Below are 17,061 nucleotides of genomic sequence, written 5' to 3' on the forward strand. Positions count from 1 at the left end.
TTTGGACATAATTAAATGTCAAATTTTGTTTGGCACTAAGCACCAAACTTCAATAGAAATAACATTTCCCATATAAACAATGCTGCTTTTAATATGAACGTGCTAAAGATTTGAGACAGCCTGGCCATTACCAGCTCCTGGCAGTTCAGCACAAGGGCAACACACTGTGAGTGATTTCCCTTTCCATCCACAAAGGCTGGAAACAACTGTTTTCACTTGGGTAACCTCTGAAACATCCAGAAGAAAGGAAAGGATGGGAGGGCAGGGAAGTAAAACACACTGAAAATAACACTCACCACAGGTGAACACTCATGTACACAGTATTTTAAGGATGCAGACCTGCAACCAACTACTCTCATCAAATTTCTTATAGTTTTATCAGAATAAATCAGACTGCAGAGAAGAGAGCTCCATGAAGTGCCTTGAGCAGAGGCACTTGGATGTTTGGTGTCAAAAGGGGCATCATAGGAGATGCCAAGTGAAAGAGGAAGCTACAAAAGGGATAGCAAGAAAGAGATTGCAATGCACATGGGGTAAGGAGATGGGTATTTACAGACAAGGAGACCAAACAGTTAACAAGCACCTCAGGACCACATGGCCACAACTGATTCTTTGCACAATGCTCAGATGATGCTTAGTTTATCTAAGGTATATCTCTGTCAGTAAAAGACAGAGCAGCCTTTGGGAAGGTACCTCAGCCACAATCCAGGCTCTCATGCTTAACATTACAAAGCTCCCAGACATCCTTCACACACCTCAAGGACGACTGAAAGCTGCTCCCTCACAGCTGCTGTACCTCCTCCATGCCCAGCCAGGTGATCTTTAAGATCCCTTCCAATCCAAACTATTTATTATATGATTTTGTGACACATTCCTTCAGGAATTGGACCAAAGGGCAGACCCAGCTTCTGGGTCTGTGCTTTTGAGCCTGAGATTGTGCACATCACTGCAATGTTCCCCAGAAGGTCTCCTGGAACCAGCTGGGATTTATTATCTCCACAGCTTGGCTGTTGATAAAGATGTGAGGAGGAGAGAGGGGAAAGAAAACCCCATAAACCAGACCTTCATGCCTCAGACCCCTGAACAGGTATTTCAGAGTACACTTATAGCAAATAATATTTTTACATCTGAATTCAGTATTTCTTTCTGAGTGTGTTTGTCAAATGTGCCCCCCTTTATCACAGGACTAGGGTTGGTTTTTCATGCCCCATTTCCAGTACCCTGCTTGCATTTTATCCCTTTGCTCAGGCCCATTGTGTGTGCTGGGTCTTTCCTTTTGTCACAGCGTGATCCAGCTGTGAGAGACAGGACCCTCCGTGCTCCAGGAGCAGCCTGAATGTACAAAACTACTGCACTGCTTGTCAGTCCTACCCACCTGATTAACATCAGATTCCCCTGGTACTCCATTATCTTCCACTTTACTCACTCTCTCCTGGCTCTTTTATCAGCCACCACACAGTTAACTGGGTCACACAGGTCTCCTATTTTGCCGTGCCAGGTTTGTATCAAAGAACTTTTTTTTTGTTGATGTGACATTGATGCCATTCAACTCCAGCATGAAACACTGCCTTTGGTCTCAAAAAAACAGCCATGAGAGTCACCACGTGGCAGACATATCCAACCAAGCTATCTTGATTTCCAAAGGCACAAAAGTGCTGAAATGTCAGGTATACCAGTATACTGGGTATACCAGTGCCAGCCAATACAAGGCTAAGGAATACAAAATTTCAAGGACACAGGTGAAGCTGACATCTTTTAACACTATTTTGCTTCCCTCACTGAAATAATGTGCATACATCCACAATATATAAATTATTTTCATTTACTATGAAAAGTAGACCTTTTGCACAATGCAAGAGAAGAGTGTGACTGAGAAAATAAAAAGGCAGCCGTGCAACCAACTTTTAGTAAAAATGTACTCATTCCACAATGCATGAGATTTTCTTATTTGTCATATTAGAGGATGTATATTTATCAATACTATGTAAAGAAACTTTGCAAAATAGATCAAGTGGAGAGTCAAATACAATACTCTCAGTCCTCAAAGAGTTTTAGATATTTAGCTGAAATATAACTGACTCCATTACCACCTAGAACAGAATATGCAAGGTGAATACCACTGCTCATGAAGAAGCTTTACTTATCTCAAACACTGCACACAAAATACTGCTTTGCTGATTTAACTGAAAAGTCAATATTTTTCTGGAAAGAGTGAGGTAGAAAACAAAATGAATGGCTTTACTATGAACTAAACAAATAACTTCCAAACGAGTGAACAATATGTCTTGCACTGGGATTTTAGTGTTAATTTTTGTGAGTTCTGAGAAAATGCAGAACAACAAGTTTACAACAGCAAGCCAAGACAGCAGGTGCATTTTCACTGTTAAAGCACAAAATACCCTGTAATTTTTGCCTTTCACTATTTTTACTTTATGTTAGTTTACATGCCTCTTTCATCATAAAAACAAGCAAGACAGTTCAGATAATGTAACTGCAGGAAGATACAAATCTTAGGCTACAACCCAAGAAGTAACTCAAGAGTGAAGCTTAGAATTTGGTCACTTGGTCTGTACTTAACCAAAATGCTCAATCTGTTAGACTGAAGTTCAGGACTACAGTAAGACTAAAATCCATAGAAGATTTAACCCATTTTTGCTGTAGCAACATTAACCTTCTAGAGATTTTATAACAGCTGTAAATAGATAGGAAATGTTGTATTACACAGACATATCCAGTAGAGCTTTGACAAATCTGATTACGTTAAAATTTGAATTTAATTCTAATGATACCCAACAGTGATTCCAAAATTCCAAACCATCTGAAGAAAGAGAGGAAATGTAGCTGCTCTGCAGAAAACAACTTTCCTATCCCCTTCAGCTTTATTTAACAGCTTTATTTGAGTGAGTTCAATACCATTCTACATAAAGGCTTTTAAAAGCCATTAATAAAAATGCTCTGCGTTTCCAATTGATGTGGATAACCACGTGCTAAAAGCAGCACAAGGGCAGATTTTGAGAGGGCGCATTGACAGGTGTGTGGTGCCTACCTGTCCGCAGGTGAGGACTTGGAGCTGCGCGGTTTCTTCACCTGGGCGTACAAGGCGTCCAGGCTGTGTCCGTCCCGGGGGCCGTGTCCGTCCCGGGGGCTCTGTCCCTGCCGGGGGCTCTGTCCCTGCCGGGGGCTCTGTGGCCGGGCGCTGCCGGGCGAGTCGATCCCCGCGTACAGCGCCTCCGCCTCGCAGCCCAGCGGCCGGGAGAAGTCCTGGATCTCCGCGTAGTCCCGCTCCCGAGCTTGTCTCTCCCGGAATTCTCGCGTCTTCGCTTGGATTCTGAAAAATTAAAAGAAGGCTGAAACCGACGGATGTCCCACCTGAGGCATTTGAAAGCAGCTGTTAGCAGACACTTTAGGGAGCCTATCTTAATGGGAACCAGGGAAGGTTTCCAGTCGCACTTTGCCACGAGGTCTCAAGTTTACCTTGGACATCGAAGCCTGGATTGAAACAATGCTACAATCAACACTGGTCTTTAAGGAGTACATCTGGTTATTCACTGTCTTTTGTTTCATTATTAGCTAAATAATGACTAGCTGGTAAACAGAGTTAATCAATCATTTCATTCTTCTTAGGATGCCTGTGCTGTTACCCGGCCTGACACCATTCATATTGTATTGTACTCCATCAAAACTTACCAGATGTAATGGTTCTAATGCATGTATTTAGAGAGAGGAATTTTAATGTACTTTCTTAGCTTAATATTAAAAAATAATATTTTTTCAGAATTTAAAAACTGTGTAGGGATAGGATACACAGATATATCTATGTTTGAATGCATGCAGTAAACAGCAGAAGCAAATTCTTGTATGATTCCTATGAGATGTGCATGCTTTTTAGAAAATATAAACAGACTGAATCTGGCATCTCTCAAAAGCAGGCTGCATCTTCTCAGAAAGTGAAAACATGTGCTCTGTGTTAAAGTTACAAATGAAAGGTGATGCTGGACAGGGTTTGTATCTATGTGCACTAATTTAGCTGTATGATAAAAAGTGACAGATAGAAACAGATGACATTTAGGAATCTGACAAGCACACATTGAGCACAGGTCATATTCTGTAAAGCACATAAAGCTATTACAAAAATTTCATCTGGGTTTCAAAGTCTCTTTGGTATTTTATAAAATTTGATGTATTGCACACACATGCACAGAAACTGACCACACCCCCTTTAGTGTATCACCCCAAAACAATTTAATGCTCTGTCATCATTGCAAAATGAAGCTGTCTCCTCCCTTCCATCAGTAAAATGTGCTCCTTTTTCATTTAATACAGCCATGGCTACAGTATGACAGCATCCATGCAGATTACAGCTCTGTGCACCTCTGCTGTGTGCCATTTCCAAAGATTTCCTGTTTGCCAACTTTCAACAAGAGCAGCCTATGCAAAGCCTCTGTCTCTTCTGAAAATAGAAAAGCCTTAAAATTAGGTAACTTTGACAGTCTTGGAAATTTTAAAATGGCCCCTTTAAGGTTAGATTTGCAGAAACAAAAGGGACACACAAAGGGTGAGATTCGGAGTGCAGATAAAGACATGAGATCTTAGTGCCAGCAGCAGTGAGCTCAGAGCAGCCACGTGTGCAGGCTCCCCTTACAGTGGCCAGGAGCTGCTGGCAGCAGACTCCAGAGTAAGGAACCATCCATGTGTCTGAGAGTGAAGGGAGTCACTCTAGAGACACTTTTGATGCTGTTCCTTGGGAGCCTGGATACCCAGCCTTGATTGAGCTGCTCAAACATAAGCAGCTCTGGCACCTGATCCCCAGGTAATCCTGATGGACTCACAGCTGCTGGGCAAGGACTGCCCCAGGTCGTGCTGAAGTCTCAGGCTGTGACAGCCCAGATGACACAAGTCATCTGTGCCCAAGCATGTGAATCCAGGGATGGGATGGATACACCGACATGTTTTCCCCCAAAAATCCTGAAAGTATTGACCATAGATAGTGATTTGAGATACAACTGATTGAATTACCTTCAACAGACAGAGCCATCTACATTAATGGTTCAATGATCCATTTACATGCCCCATGTTCAGTCAAAGCGAAAAGAAAAATAATTTTTTTAAAAGTTCAATTTAAAATAACATAACTTTTAAACTTTGCAAATACAAAATTATTTTCTTTACTGGTTGCTTTTTCTTTTAATAGGGAAAAATGGAACTGAAAACTATAACACTAGTCAGCTGGGAGAATTTTCCTCTACAATTTCAACATCAGACTGGAATTGGTTTCTGTTTAATTTAGAGTGGAGAGGGACTCAAATTTAAATCCAAAACTCATTTCAAACTTAAACAGAGTTTCTGCAGGTCTATTTTAAAATAAAGATACATACTTTACACTCTCCTATACCCCAAAGCTGTTAATTCAGAAGTGTTACAGCCTTAATCACTTGGAAGGTATCTGTGTAGGAGGAAAAGTAGGTCTGAAAATCACCTGTGAATGTTGATTCCTCTCACTGTAGTTTATCTCCCAATTTGTAGTCCAGTATTAATTACTCTGTGAAGAAATGTATTTATCTACAGTTACTTGTCCTCTGAATGGGAGAGGCAAAGGAAATCAGAAATTTCTTAGACATTGGTAGCTTTAATTTTCCTTTAAAAGGACAATTCATCATCACATACCAGAACACTGTCTGACACTAATTTGAAGGAAAAAATCCATGTATTTTAAAATTTGCAGTGCATGAAATCAGACAGTATAACAATAATGTGTCATAGAGTAATTTGATCAGAAGAAAACATTGCTATCAGATAACAATGTGCTTATAAAACAGAATTACCTGGTGGTTATGGGTGATACCTGACTTTGTTACACAGACTGCTATGGGAGAGGACAGTCAACTTCTGTGACTTTTGACCATGAAGATCACATCATCCCCAGAGGTGGAGACATGAGTGTTCCCTGTTTCATGTGAACCACCTTTTCCCCTGCATCTGCTTATTTGCTCTTTAATAGTTTGGATGCTGAACCATTTTCAGCCAGGGAATTCAGTTTTTCCCATGCATGGCTCCATGAGGGATACTTATTCCCATTCAAGTGGGAAAGAACTGAAGTGTTATGAAAGCAATTATGTTGACATCCACTAGGAAAATTTTAGAGTATTTTCTACAATTGCTAATACAATATATTAATACACATACATAGTATTAAAAATCAGAGTCTAAACATATTAATATTCCTGTTAATTATGAACAAAGTACCCAGTAACTGTTTGAAATAACATTTAACAAAAGATAACACTAAAATTAAAGGTATAGGATGTCCAACTATACTGAAACCCAAAAGGCTCAGATTTTTCAAAAGTATAGGCATTCCAATTAACATATTTTGAATATTGTGTAAAATAAGTTTAGTTTTGCTTTTTCAAGGACATTCCACATTTAGACATTATGTCTTTCAACTTGAAGGAACCAAATGACTAGGGAGAAATATGTAGGCATATTCTTGAAAAGAATAAGAGCTCTCAGCTGAATACTGCACTATGCCTTTTGAATCATAATAGCTTTTAACTCTGAATATATTTTTATATAAGGACCTGAACTTAATATGATGCTGTATTTTGTGTTGGCCCTCTGTGGGCTCCTATGTGTATCTGCTTGATATACACACAGCCTATACACCCTAAATCATTTGTTAGCACAAACCACATCAAGTATCTGTACAGGAAATGCCAGTGCAGACTGTTGTGGGGAAGATTAAAATGGTTATATAAACACACTGTGAGCACAGATGAGAACCTAGAACTCACTCTGTGCTTCAGCCCTAATCAGCAACACCCCCTCTAATGAAATCCAGTATCTGGAGAAGTGTTTGACCACAGTGCTTTGGTTTCATAATGTGGATAAGTGTATTAAGCTGTCTTCACTGAATTGTATTCCTTCATGGCATGGCACAATAAAAAGGCGTATGTCTGAGATTTCAGATCAGCTAATTTTGAGGATTTATGGCCTTCCTAAGGATTTTGTGGGGGTTTGATGATGATAATAATAATAATAACAATAGTGATAATAATAGTGCTTAACATTCACATAACTATTTACATTGTCAAAGAATTTTTGCAAAAACTGCTAATCAATTTTTCAGCATTTAAACTGAACTTTTAAAAATACAAAAGCTATCCCAAGAAGTTTCTAAACCCTTCCTGCTGAAGCAGTAATACTGAAAATGTCAACAACACACTGTCATACTTTTCAGACTCAAATTATAATGTTCAGTATAAACTATCCTCATGCATTTATGTGCCATTCAATTCAAAAGCTAATGATAACTGCTTCAAATGACAATATTGTTAGCTGCAGAACTTCCTACAATTGTTGGAAGAGCTTTTCATTGCAAGCTAATCCAGTAATGACAGACATACCCATTGTACAGCAATTCCTATGCACATGAAATGTGGCCCCAAAAAGAGGGCAAAAGCTTTCCCAAGGCTGTCCCCAGCAAACAGCAGCTACCTCATTCCCTTCTTAAGAACTGTGAGTGACATTCAGCTTTCAGATGAAGGCAACTACCATTTTTTGACACCTAAATTTAGCTGTCAAGGTATGTTTTGAACTCCCAGGAGAGCTGGTCAATATTCAGTCACATCAGGCAGCTGCTGCATGGTCCAGTCAAACATCTGTAACACGGACATTTTAAGGTGAAGCCAAACCCTTCTCCAGGCTCTACCAACTATGTTTAACAACCCTTCCTTGACCACAAAGGGCACTTAGCCATGTAACTCACATGTGGGTACTAAGTAATCATATTAATTTGGGATTCAATTTCACCCTGAGCTAAATGTTTACAGCTGTTCTCTGAACTAAACCTTAACTTTTTTCAGCAACAGAAAAGTCAAATCTGTGGAGCTGGATGAGCTGTTTTTGGTAAAAGTGAATAAGAAAAGCTGTCAAAAGAATTCAATCCTAATTTCATCTGAAGTTTGGAGTAAACTACAAATATATCCCAAATCCCCTGGGACCTTCAGATTCCTTTGTTTGGATTTTTTCATATTAGTGATTTAGGTCCTTGCAAAAAAAAAAAAAATCACTACTTATCTTAATTGATGAACACAGCCTGGGAAAGATATTCATGGCTAGTACATTACATTTGCCATTGCAATGGCAGCAATGTCCTCCCCTAAGAGCAGAAAAAAAGTTGGCTGCTGTTCCTGGTGTGCAATTGCTTGGTCAATTCAATTAATCCTCCTGCTGCTGCCAGGACTCAGCTATTGCCCAAGTGATAATCCACACCCTGGTCTTTTCCACCGGGACTCGCTCATTTACAAAATCAGTATTGAACGTTGCAGTTCCACATATGTGAGATGGCTGACAATGTTTATTAAGGATAGAAACAGCATTGTGAAAGGACAGAAGCTTAATGACAAGCCATTCACGGCTGCCAGTTCCCAGCTCTTCTACATCAGACTGGCATGCGCAGGGATGATGGATTGGAAACAGAGAAAAACAACAACACGTTTAGAAAGCCAGGCAGCTTGTTCAAGTTAGTCCAGCGGGATGAACACATTCAGCCCAATTTTTGCCAGATATCGTTTCTAATAAAGAGGTCAGAAAGTGCATTGGCCAGCAGCCAGATCTTGTCAAATTTGTCCCCTCCTTCTTTTCTAGTGAAAAATACCTTGCAGGCACAGCACACCAGGTCTCACTGTTCCTCCCCCAATCTCCTCAACTGCCTTCAGGGCTTTAATGGCCCTTTCTCTAATTTTTGGCAATCAAATCAATATGGGAGTTTGTCCTCTCCTGTATTTTTCTTTGACCTTTGTCTGGAGCCAAGCAGAATTTTTCTGACAGCTACCCTTCTAATGAGGGTACCTTGATTATAGGCATTACTGTGATTTCACTCTGAACTGGCATATGACACTTAGCTTTTCTTACCATGATTAGAGCTAGTCAGTTATCACAGTTATAACCACCTCTCAGCAAAGCCATCTGCTCTCCTGGGAAATCATTCCCAAGGATCACTGTGCACAATGGATAATCCTGGCCACCAACAGCCATAGCTTGTAAATAAGAAAGACACCTCCTCTTCCTCATTTCCCCCCTTTCATTCAAAAATTAAACACATTTTTTTAAAAAGTCAGAAAATACAACTATGTGAACATAATTTTTAAATTGAAAGGCTAGAGACCCACCTTTTCCAAGTCATTAAAAGAAAAAAAATTAGTAGTTCTGCCTTATCTGCTCTAGATAAACATGTGCAGCCAGTAGACTGAAATATGATCACCCTCTGACCTCAGACACATGAGGAAACACATGCAAAATGTGGTCAGTTTGCACAAGCATACAGGGACAAAATCAGAAAGGCCAAGGCATAATGTGAAATAAAAGTAGCAGGGAGCTTTAAAGATGACAATAAATCATTGTGTAATTGCATTAGCAGTAAAAGGAAGAGCAAAGAAAAGGTTGCTCCCCTGCGTGGCAGTGAGGGAAGGATATTGACAGATGATGCTGAGGAGACCTAAAGCTTAATGGTTTTTCCCTTTGCATCTGTCTTCACTGAAATGGTTGACTGCAAGCAGATGACCAGCATAATTGACTACCACCAATAACTTCAGCATACCAGCAAAATGTAGCTAGGAACTGGTTAAGGTAGTTGAAGCTCATCTGACACACACAATTATCTGAGCAGCCTCAGACTTTTTCAGCAACTAGGAGAACTTGTTGAGGACAGCTAAAATACTAAAAAACTAGGAAAAGTCAAACATATCTCAGAGAAGAAGGAGAATTAAAGACTCATGAGTTTAATTTCTATCCCTTCTTAAGTAAACTACTGGTAAGCACAGAGGAGATAATGGGACAAGCAGTAGCCACCATAGAGTTATCAAGAACAGATGTGGCTAAGTCAGTCAGATTCCCTTCCAAAACACGGGAAATGGCCTTGTGAACAGAGCAGGAAGAGTCCCAGGCTAAGAAAAACAACAATGGGATGGATGCACTAGATTGAACAAGGCTGTTCCTACAGGGTATCTTGAGAATAGGTTCATAGTCACCAGAAAGGACAGACTGAGATATTTTCTACGTGGATAAATCTGAATTAACTCAGGAGTTTTCATTATTAATTAGGACACTATTGAATCTGCAGAAAACCCAAATGAAGGAAACTTTGGAGGAAAGGATTAACATTTCAAATGTTTTTGAAACATAGAATAGACTTCAAAAATATAACTTAAATAACAGCAACTAGAATGTAATTTACATAGTTCAAATAATTAAACAATCAATTAAAAGTAGAGAAAAAAAATCTGTGAGTTGCTTTTTCAGGAATGGACTTGGAAGTTCTACTGGCTAGCACATATGAGTCAGCAACATCAAGCTGTTTGGGAAAGACAAAGACAGAATAGGGGCATAACAGCAGTCTGCAAACACTGGAGGAAAATAATAATGTGTTAAGTATTTAACAGAAGCAAGAATAATTGAGATACTGTGAGCAGGGCAACTTCCTAAACAAAAGGCAGTGGAAAAAACTGCCATAGGAAGCTGTTTAAGGTAGGAAAAGTTTATTGTAAACTAAAAAAAAAAAAAACAAAAACAAAAACCACAAAAAAACCAACATAACCAACCAAACAAAAACTAAAGCAAAAAAACCTCCCCAAAAATCCAGGATGAAACAAACATCTTGCAGGAGTAGCACACCCTGCAGATCCTACCTTGAAAAACTGACATAGTCTCTCTTAAAGATCTATAATTCTGCAACTAGATAGAAATTTTACATACACATATTTCCTAGGTAGCTGAGAAATATAACAAGGACTAACTACATATTTTTTTTCTATCTAAAAAGGCTGCCCATCATCTCTAAATTAAAGAAATGTATCTACATAATCAGACAGTCTTAATTTTCTTTCTCCTTCAACAATCACAGCCTATCTGCCAATTAGAATATGTGATAGTACTTACTGTCTCTCTGAAGATCCCCCCTCCTCAAATCAGAAGAGATGCATGAGAATTTCAAAAACCTTTAATGAGCTACAACCCAGGAGGGCTGCAGTTAAAAAAGAAAAAAAGGTGAAGGATAAAGGTGATAAGGTGATTACTTTAAGTGCCCTAATATATTAAGGAGAGAACATTATGCTCATTTTTATAAGGAGTTATATTAAAGAAGGCTATTAAAGAAGGCAGCAAAATACAAATGAAGACGTAAAGAAATGAAAAAATGCAGGAGAGAAAGTAAATATTATGCATATGAGCAGGTGAAGTGCAAACACCAATTTGAAATCAAGTGACATTGATGAAACTAAAGGAGACATTAAAATTATTTCCTCTAACCTTGTAGAATCTTTCATATATTTCACCCCCATCCTTCCTTATCCCCTGACCTTCTTGATTCACCCTTTGTCTTTCCAAAGTGAAGACACATCCCCCCCCCCAGCAGAGTATCACAAATCTGCTTTTTTGGATGTTGTAGTAAAGAAGTGAAAATCCTTGCTTACTTTGAGTTAAAGAATCTACAAATTATCTTACACTTCAATGGAGCTTTTAGCCTACTTTGCAGTTAACAGTCTACCACATTTTAGGGTGGAGGATTTGCTGTGCTTTTTTATAAGAATATGTTTCAGCCAAAGGAGAATGTTGCAGGTACACAGACAGCATAGGTCCTTCTGTCTCCAAAACAAACACCACCTCAACTGAAATTTTCTGTCCTTATTTTCATGTCTGATCCAAGGATCAGTGACCTCAGCAGTAGAGGATCACCCAAATGAGCAGCTGAGACTGCTACTCTGTTGGGAACCATGTTCCAACAAAGAACATCATTGCTGTCTGAAAGTAAAATGGAAATTGGTTTTTCTTTTGCATAACAAAACTGGCCAGAAAGGCTGATATTTACACCTATGACAACAGGCCCCTGATCATTAGATTATCTTAGCTCCCGTTTAGCTCTTCTGATGGACTGAAGTAGAAAGGAAGAGATCATTGTGTTGCTGAAACACAAATTGCTGAAACATAAGCTCCTGCTTCCATCCCTCCTTGCTTTAAGACCTCTGGTTTCCTCCTTCATGCAGACTTGCTTGGACTATTTATTCCTGTACATTTTTTTCCCCTAAGTGGAGAACAATTTCAGAAAGCAGCACTGGTGGGTAATACCTGAATTCTGCAGGTGTGCAAGAAGCAGCTGTTCCCATGTGTGCAAGAAACAAATGACATGAGCATACCACATTTCAAAGGGTGCCATATATCATGCCATGAACCAAACCAGTCATCCCCACATACTGCAGGCAGCAACTGGAGCTTGAGCTAAGATAATGTCATCAGTTGGCTGAGCTGAGCCCATCCACCAGCCATGGTCCTGCTAGCTAAAGTCTAGCAACAAAAGTGGGCACAAAATTCTGCTGCTAGCTCTACTTCAGGTCCATTGTCCTGTGTTTCTAGTGTACCATGTATAAAATAGCCTAATTTGAAAGATGGAAAATGAAACAGTATGAAGTGGCAAAAAAAGCAATGAAAAACCTCACAACAAAGCAAGGATTACGTGAATCTCATACACTGAAGATGAAAAAAAAAAGGAAAAGAATAAAAACCAACCCAAACCATAAAGAATATAGCTTATAAGTCAAAATCTTAGCTCAGGACCTTCAAATTAAAACCTACAACACCTCTGAGGATTCATTTCTAAAACCTTACTGGTCACAATACTGAGAGCACAAATCTCTAGTGTGGCCAGAAACAGAGCCAGGTGTGTCTTAAATCCTAAAAGGTTTGCTCTAGTAACTGGTTACAAATTAAGAATTGCAGCTGTGGTGTGGAAGGAGGATCATCTGCCTGTTATGAATGTATCATTTGGTGTCTTTCCAGCTAGTCAAATACTTGCTGCTACATTTAAGAATTAGAAAAAGGAGTAGGATTAGTGCCTTGTTTTCCTGTCAGAGTCCTGTAGTGCAATGTGGAAAATCTGATAGGTTTTGAGTTCTGTTCAATTCAGCAAGAATAACTTGAGTAAGTTGATAACTATGGTATAGCTATTTTAATTCTCAAATAAGTCCTTGCCACAGTAACTCTGCCACTAGAGGAGAGTTAATATGACATCAGAGGGCATGCTGCTGCCTTAGCCTAAAGTTCTTGGCATTTTAAAGTGAAACATTTTGGTGCTCTTACTTTGAACTGGTATATCTAAAAGACCACTGGATTTACATGATCTACAAGACACCTTAAACTAATTTGTAACACAGAATATTATAAAGACCAGCTAAATTATGTTTTTTCAATATATTGCAAGGGACCTGGCTAGACCTTGCCCAGGTGTAATGTGTTGAATCACTACAGGAAAATAATAGAGAAAATATGCTTTTAGCATAATGTCTTAAAATCTCTATAATTACAATATGTAGTTGGAGAATATATGGTATTTTGTTTGAAAAACTGCTCCAGTAACTATATTCTACAAAGGTTTCAATTTACATAGCTCCCAAAGTCAGTATTTTTATGAAGTGGAATTGGCCTGAAATGTTTTTCCAAAGCTCAATATTCACGTGCTTCACTTCTGTGTTCTCTTCCAAAAATTATTGCCATTGATTTTTTCTTTCATATCCTAAACGCTTATCCATTATGTAAAAACCTACTGCCAAAAACAATGCTACAAATCTCAATGAAACTGAGACAAGCAGACCCCATCAAAAAATAAGTGAGAATGAGAAACATATTGCCCTGATTTTCTGATCACTGAGGAATTTTTCCTCTCCTCTGTTATGTGATGGGAAGAAGGTGAAAGTTTTACCAGAAAACTTTAAAAATTATTTATACTTTGAATGGTTTTAGAGGTAACAGTTTTTCTGAAAGCTGTTAAGTGGCATCAAAATACAGCAGCAGCAAAAGTAAAGCTGAACCTTTGAGCTACTTCAAAAACATGCCTAAGAAACAAAAATCCTTTCCTTATCACAGTATGTTGTCTTTTTTCCATAAAGTAAGATGAAACTGCTCGATGAAAATATTTTGCTTAAGGGGGAAAAAAGTTGGGGTTTTCCAATAAAAATATTATGGTCTCTCTGGGAAATCTGGAAAGACACCAAGAGTGTCCTGCTGTTCAGCCCCCTACTCCATCTGATACTTTAACAGTTCCAGATGGCCTTTACTACAGGATGACCTTCCCTCTATTCTTTTATTATGACCTTTGGGTCACAAATTATCTATAGGATGCTGCTGTCATTCTGTAAGACACTGCTGTACTCTTTCATCTAAAGAATAAAGATGCTTAACATTAAAACTCATCTTTGTTAGGCTGACCTTCCAATGATGATCAAACCAGACAGTTATTCCAATCAATGTCATTGCTGCAGAAAATATGTTTCATTTTTTGCAACACTGACATTAAGAAACTAAGGCATGGTTTTAAATCAAATCACTTTTGCAATCCTGTTTGGCTAGAGAGCATAGCCTGTTATACTCAGCTAAAATATCAAAAATATTGCTGTAACAGTTTTGATGAGTTACATTGATTAGAAGGATGTGGTAGGTTTGTTTTTTGTAAATTATTGATGTGGTTTTCATCCCAATGTCATTGATAGGAAGTAATAAAACTTTATGTAGGTTTTATTAATTATTTGTCTTTTTCTATCATCACTAACAGAACACATTGAACTTGCATAGGAAAATATAATAAATAGTCCCAATGTACTAAATAAAGTAATAAGGTTAATTTCTTTCCTGCTGTCAGTAAATTCATGTTAGCAGTCTCTCGTCAGCTTGACATCAATTAATGATTTTAATTCCAGACTCTTGTCACAGTACTCACCACCCTTTCGTCTAATTAAAATGGATGATGCATGATGAAGGGAAAACACAAGACTTCTGTTCTTGTTGTAACATTTCTATTCATTAGTATACTTTTACAACAAAGGGCTTGTGGCTTTAATGGTACTAGAGAAAGATGAAGATAAGTTTATTACATGTTAGAGATAAAGACCCATATACCCTTAGGAAAATATAACACAGGAAGTATTTTATGGAATAACTGAATCCTTCACGGGGGAAAAAATATTACTTTTATTTTAACTATTAATGAACAGGCAGAATGTTTCCCTCTAAATTTAGGACAAATAATGCATGAACGACACCCACTCTACTTGCAGCCTTGTTTACATAGCACAAAAAAAGTGCTGTCAGCCTATTGACTGAGCTCCAAAGTAACAGCAAATCTGCCAGTGCAGGAAAGGCTCCTGACCCGCCTCCCCAGGCAGCACTGTGACACCACGCTGTGCCAGCAGCATCGCCTCTCCCTGGATGCCCAAAGCCATCCCAGCTGCCCAAAGCCATCCCAGGTACCCAAAGCCATCCCCAGCAGCCCAAAGCCATCCCAGGTACCCAAAGCCATCCCCAGCAGCCCAAAGCCATCCCCAGCAGCCCAAAGCCATCCCAGCTGCACAAAGCCATTCCAGGTACCCAAAGCCATCCCCAGCAGCCCAAAGCCATCCCGGGAGCTCAAACCCACTCCCAGATACCCAAAGCCATCCCCAGCTGCCCAAAGCCATCTCTGGCTGTCCAATGCTATCCCCCGCTACCCAAAGCCATTCTGTCTGCCCAAAGCCATCCCCACCTGCCCAAAGCCATTCCAAGTACCCAAAGGCATTCCTGGCTGCCCAAAGCCATCCCCAGCTCCAAGCCATCCCCAGCCCAAAGCCATCCCCGCTGCTCAAAGCCATCCCCAGCCCAGCCGGGCTGTCCCCAGCCCAAAACCATCCCCACTTGCCCAAAGCCATCCCAGGTACCCAAAGCCATCCCCAGCCCAAAGCCATTCCCGGCTGCCCAAAGCTATTCCTGGCACAAAGCCACCTCAGCAGCCCAAAGCCAACCCCAGCCCAAAGCCATCCCTGGCCCAAAGCCATCCCCTGCCCAAAGCCATCCCTGGCCCAAAGCCATCCCCAGCCCAAAGCCTGGCCGGGCTGTCCCCAGCTGGCACCGCCGCCGGGCGCGGCCGCTCGCAGCGATCCCGGTGCAGCCGGGCCGGGCCGGGCCGGGCCGGCACCGCCGAGCCCGCAGCTCCCCCTCCCGGCCCCGCCGCTCCCCCGGCACCTCTCGGGCCGGGAACTGGCGACGGCAGAGCCCTGGAAATGCAGCTCCCTTTGTACGCCAGAGGAGCAAGAGGTCAGGTTTTGCTGACAGAGGGGGAAAGCAGCACGGCAGGAGGGTTCAGCTCCGGACCGGAGCGATTCAACGCCCGCAGCCAGCGCGGCACCGCCCTGCCGTGCTAACCGCGCTGCAGCGAGCACAGCCCCGCTGGGATTGTCCCGCTGCCGGGACAGAGCCCGGCTCCACCGCCCCGCTCCACCGCCGGGACAGAGCCCGGCTCCACCGCCCATGGGATCGCTCCACCGCCAGGACAGAGCCCGGCTCCAGCGCCCATCGGACCGCTCTGCCCTCCCCGCACCCTCCGGCGCAGCGCTCCCACCAGCACACCTCAATCCTCTCCCAAAAGGTTTCTCCTTATCTCCTCAAGACTGATCCTCCCAACACAGGTGTTTAAGCACTTGATTTTGCATCCATTTCAGGGGATGTCAAGGAAGAATACAATGCTAAGATTAAAACGCTTTTATGGTAACACAGAGATTTATAGAACATTAGTAAAGCTCTTAAATCAGTGTATTAACCAAACACAGAAAATATCCTCTAGACTTTGTTTCCAAGAGGAGAAGTGCCTCTAGAGGCGGATTACAGCATAAGCACTGTTTGCCCACAGATGGATCACGAACTCTGAATCATGAGATTACATGAGAATTGCAACTTTCATCTTTTAAGCATTATCCAGCAGTGAAGCATGCTGGATTCAGATGAATTTCTTAAAAACTTCACAAAAATTCATTCCTTTGTTATCTACTACTCGGGTGTAAAGAGTGAAGTTGTTCAGGTCAGGGAGAACTTTCTTTGCTAGAGGAAGTCAGTCCAAGGCTGAAGATCACACAGCCTTGCCATGTGTGCCAGGAACCACACATGCCTGTGCTAAAGAAGGGAAGACCACAGGCAAAGGTTTTGGATTTGCAGACAATTTATTTTGCAATGAACACAAAGTTGAAATGGAAGGAAAAAGAAAGGGACAAA

The 17,061-nt window shown here is 40.7% G+C and overlaps 1 protein-coding gene across 15 annotated transcripts in view; it reads right to left on the minus strand.

Moving 5' to 3' along the window:
* The window catches only part of PARD3 (par-3 family cell polarity regulator), a 440,327-nt gene that overhangs the window by 93,944 nt on the left and 329,322 nt on the right, over positions 1-17,061 (minus strand). For all 15 annotated transcript variants that reach the window (XM_056483426.1, XM_056483438.1, XM_056483439.1 and 12 more), the window contains one exon: positions 3,047-3,328. In XM_056483426.1, coding sequence (XP_056339401.1) covers positions 3,047-3,328 — 282 coding nt within the window. The remainder of the gene's footprint in view (positions 1-3,046; positions 3,329-17,061) is intronic.

The sequence above is a fragment of the Oenanthe melanoleuca genome, chromosome 2 (genome assembly GCF_029582105.1).
Source record: "Oenanthe melanoleuca isolate GR-GAL-2019-014 chromosome 2, OMel1.0, whole genome shotgun sequence".
Classification (NCBI taxonomy): domain Eukaryota; kingdom Metazoa; phylum Chordata; class Aves; order Passeriformes; family Muscicapidae; genus Oenanthe; species Oenanthe melanoleuca.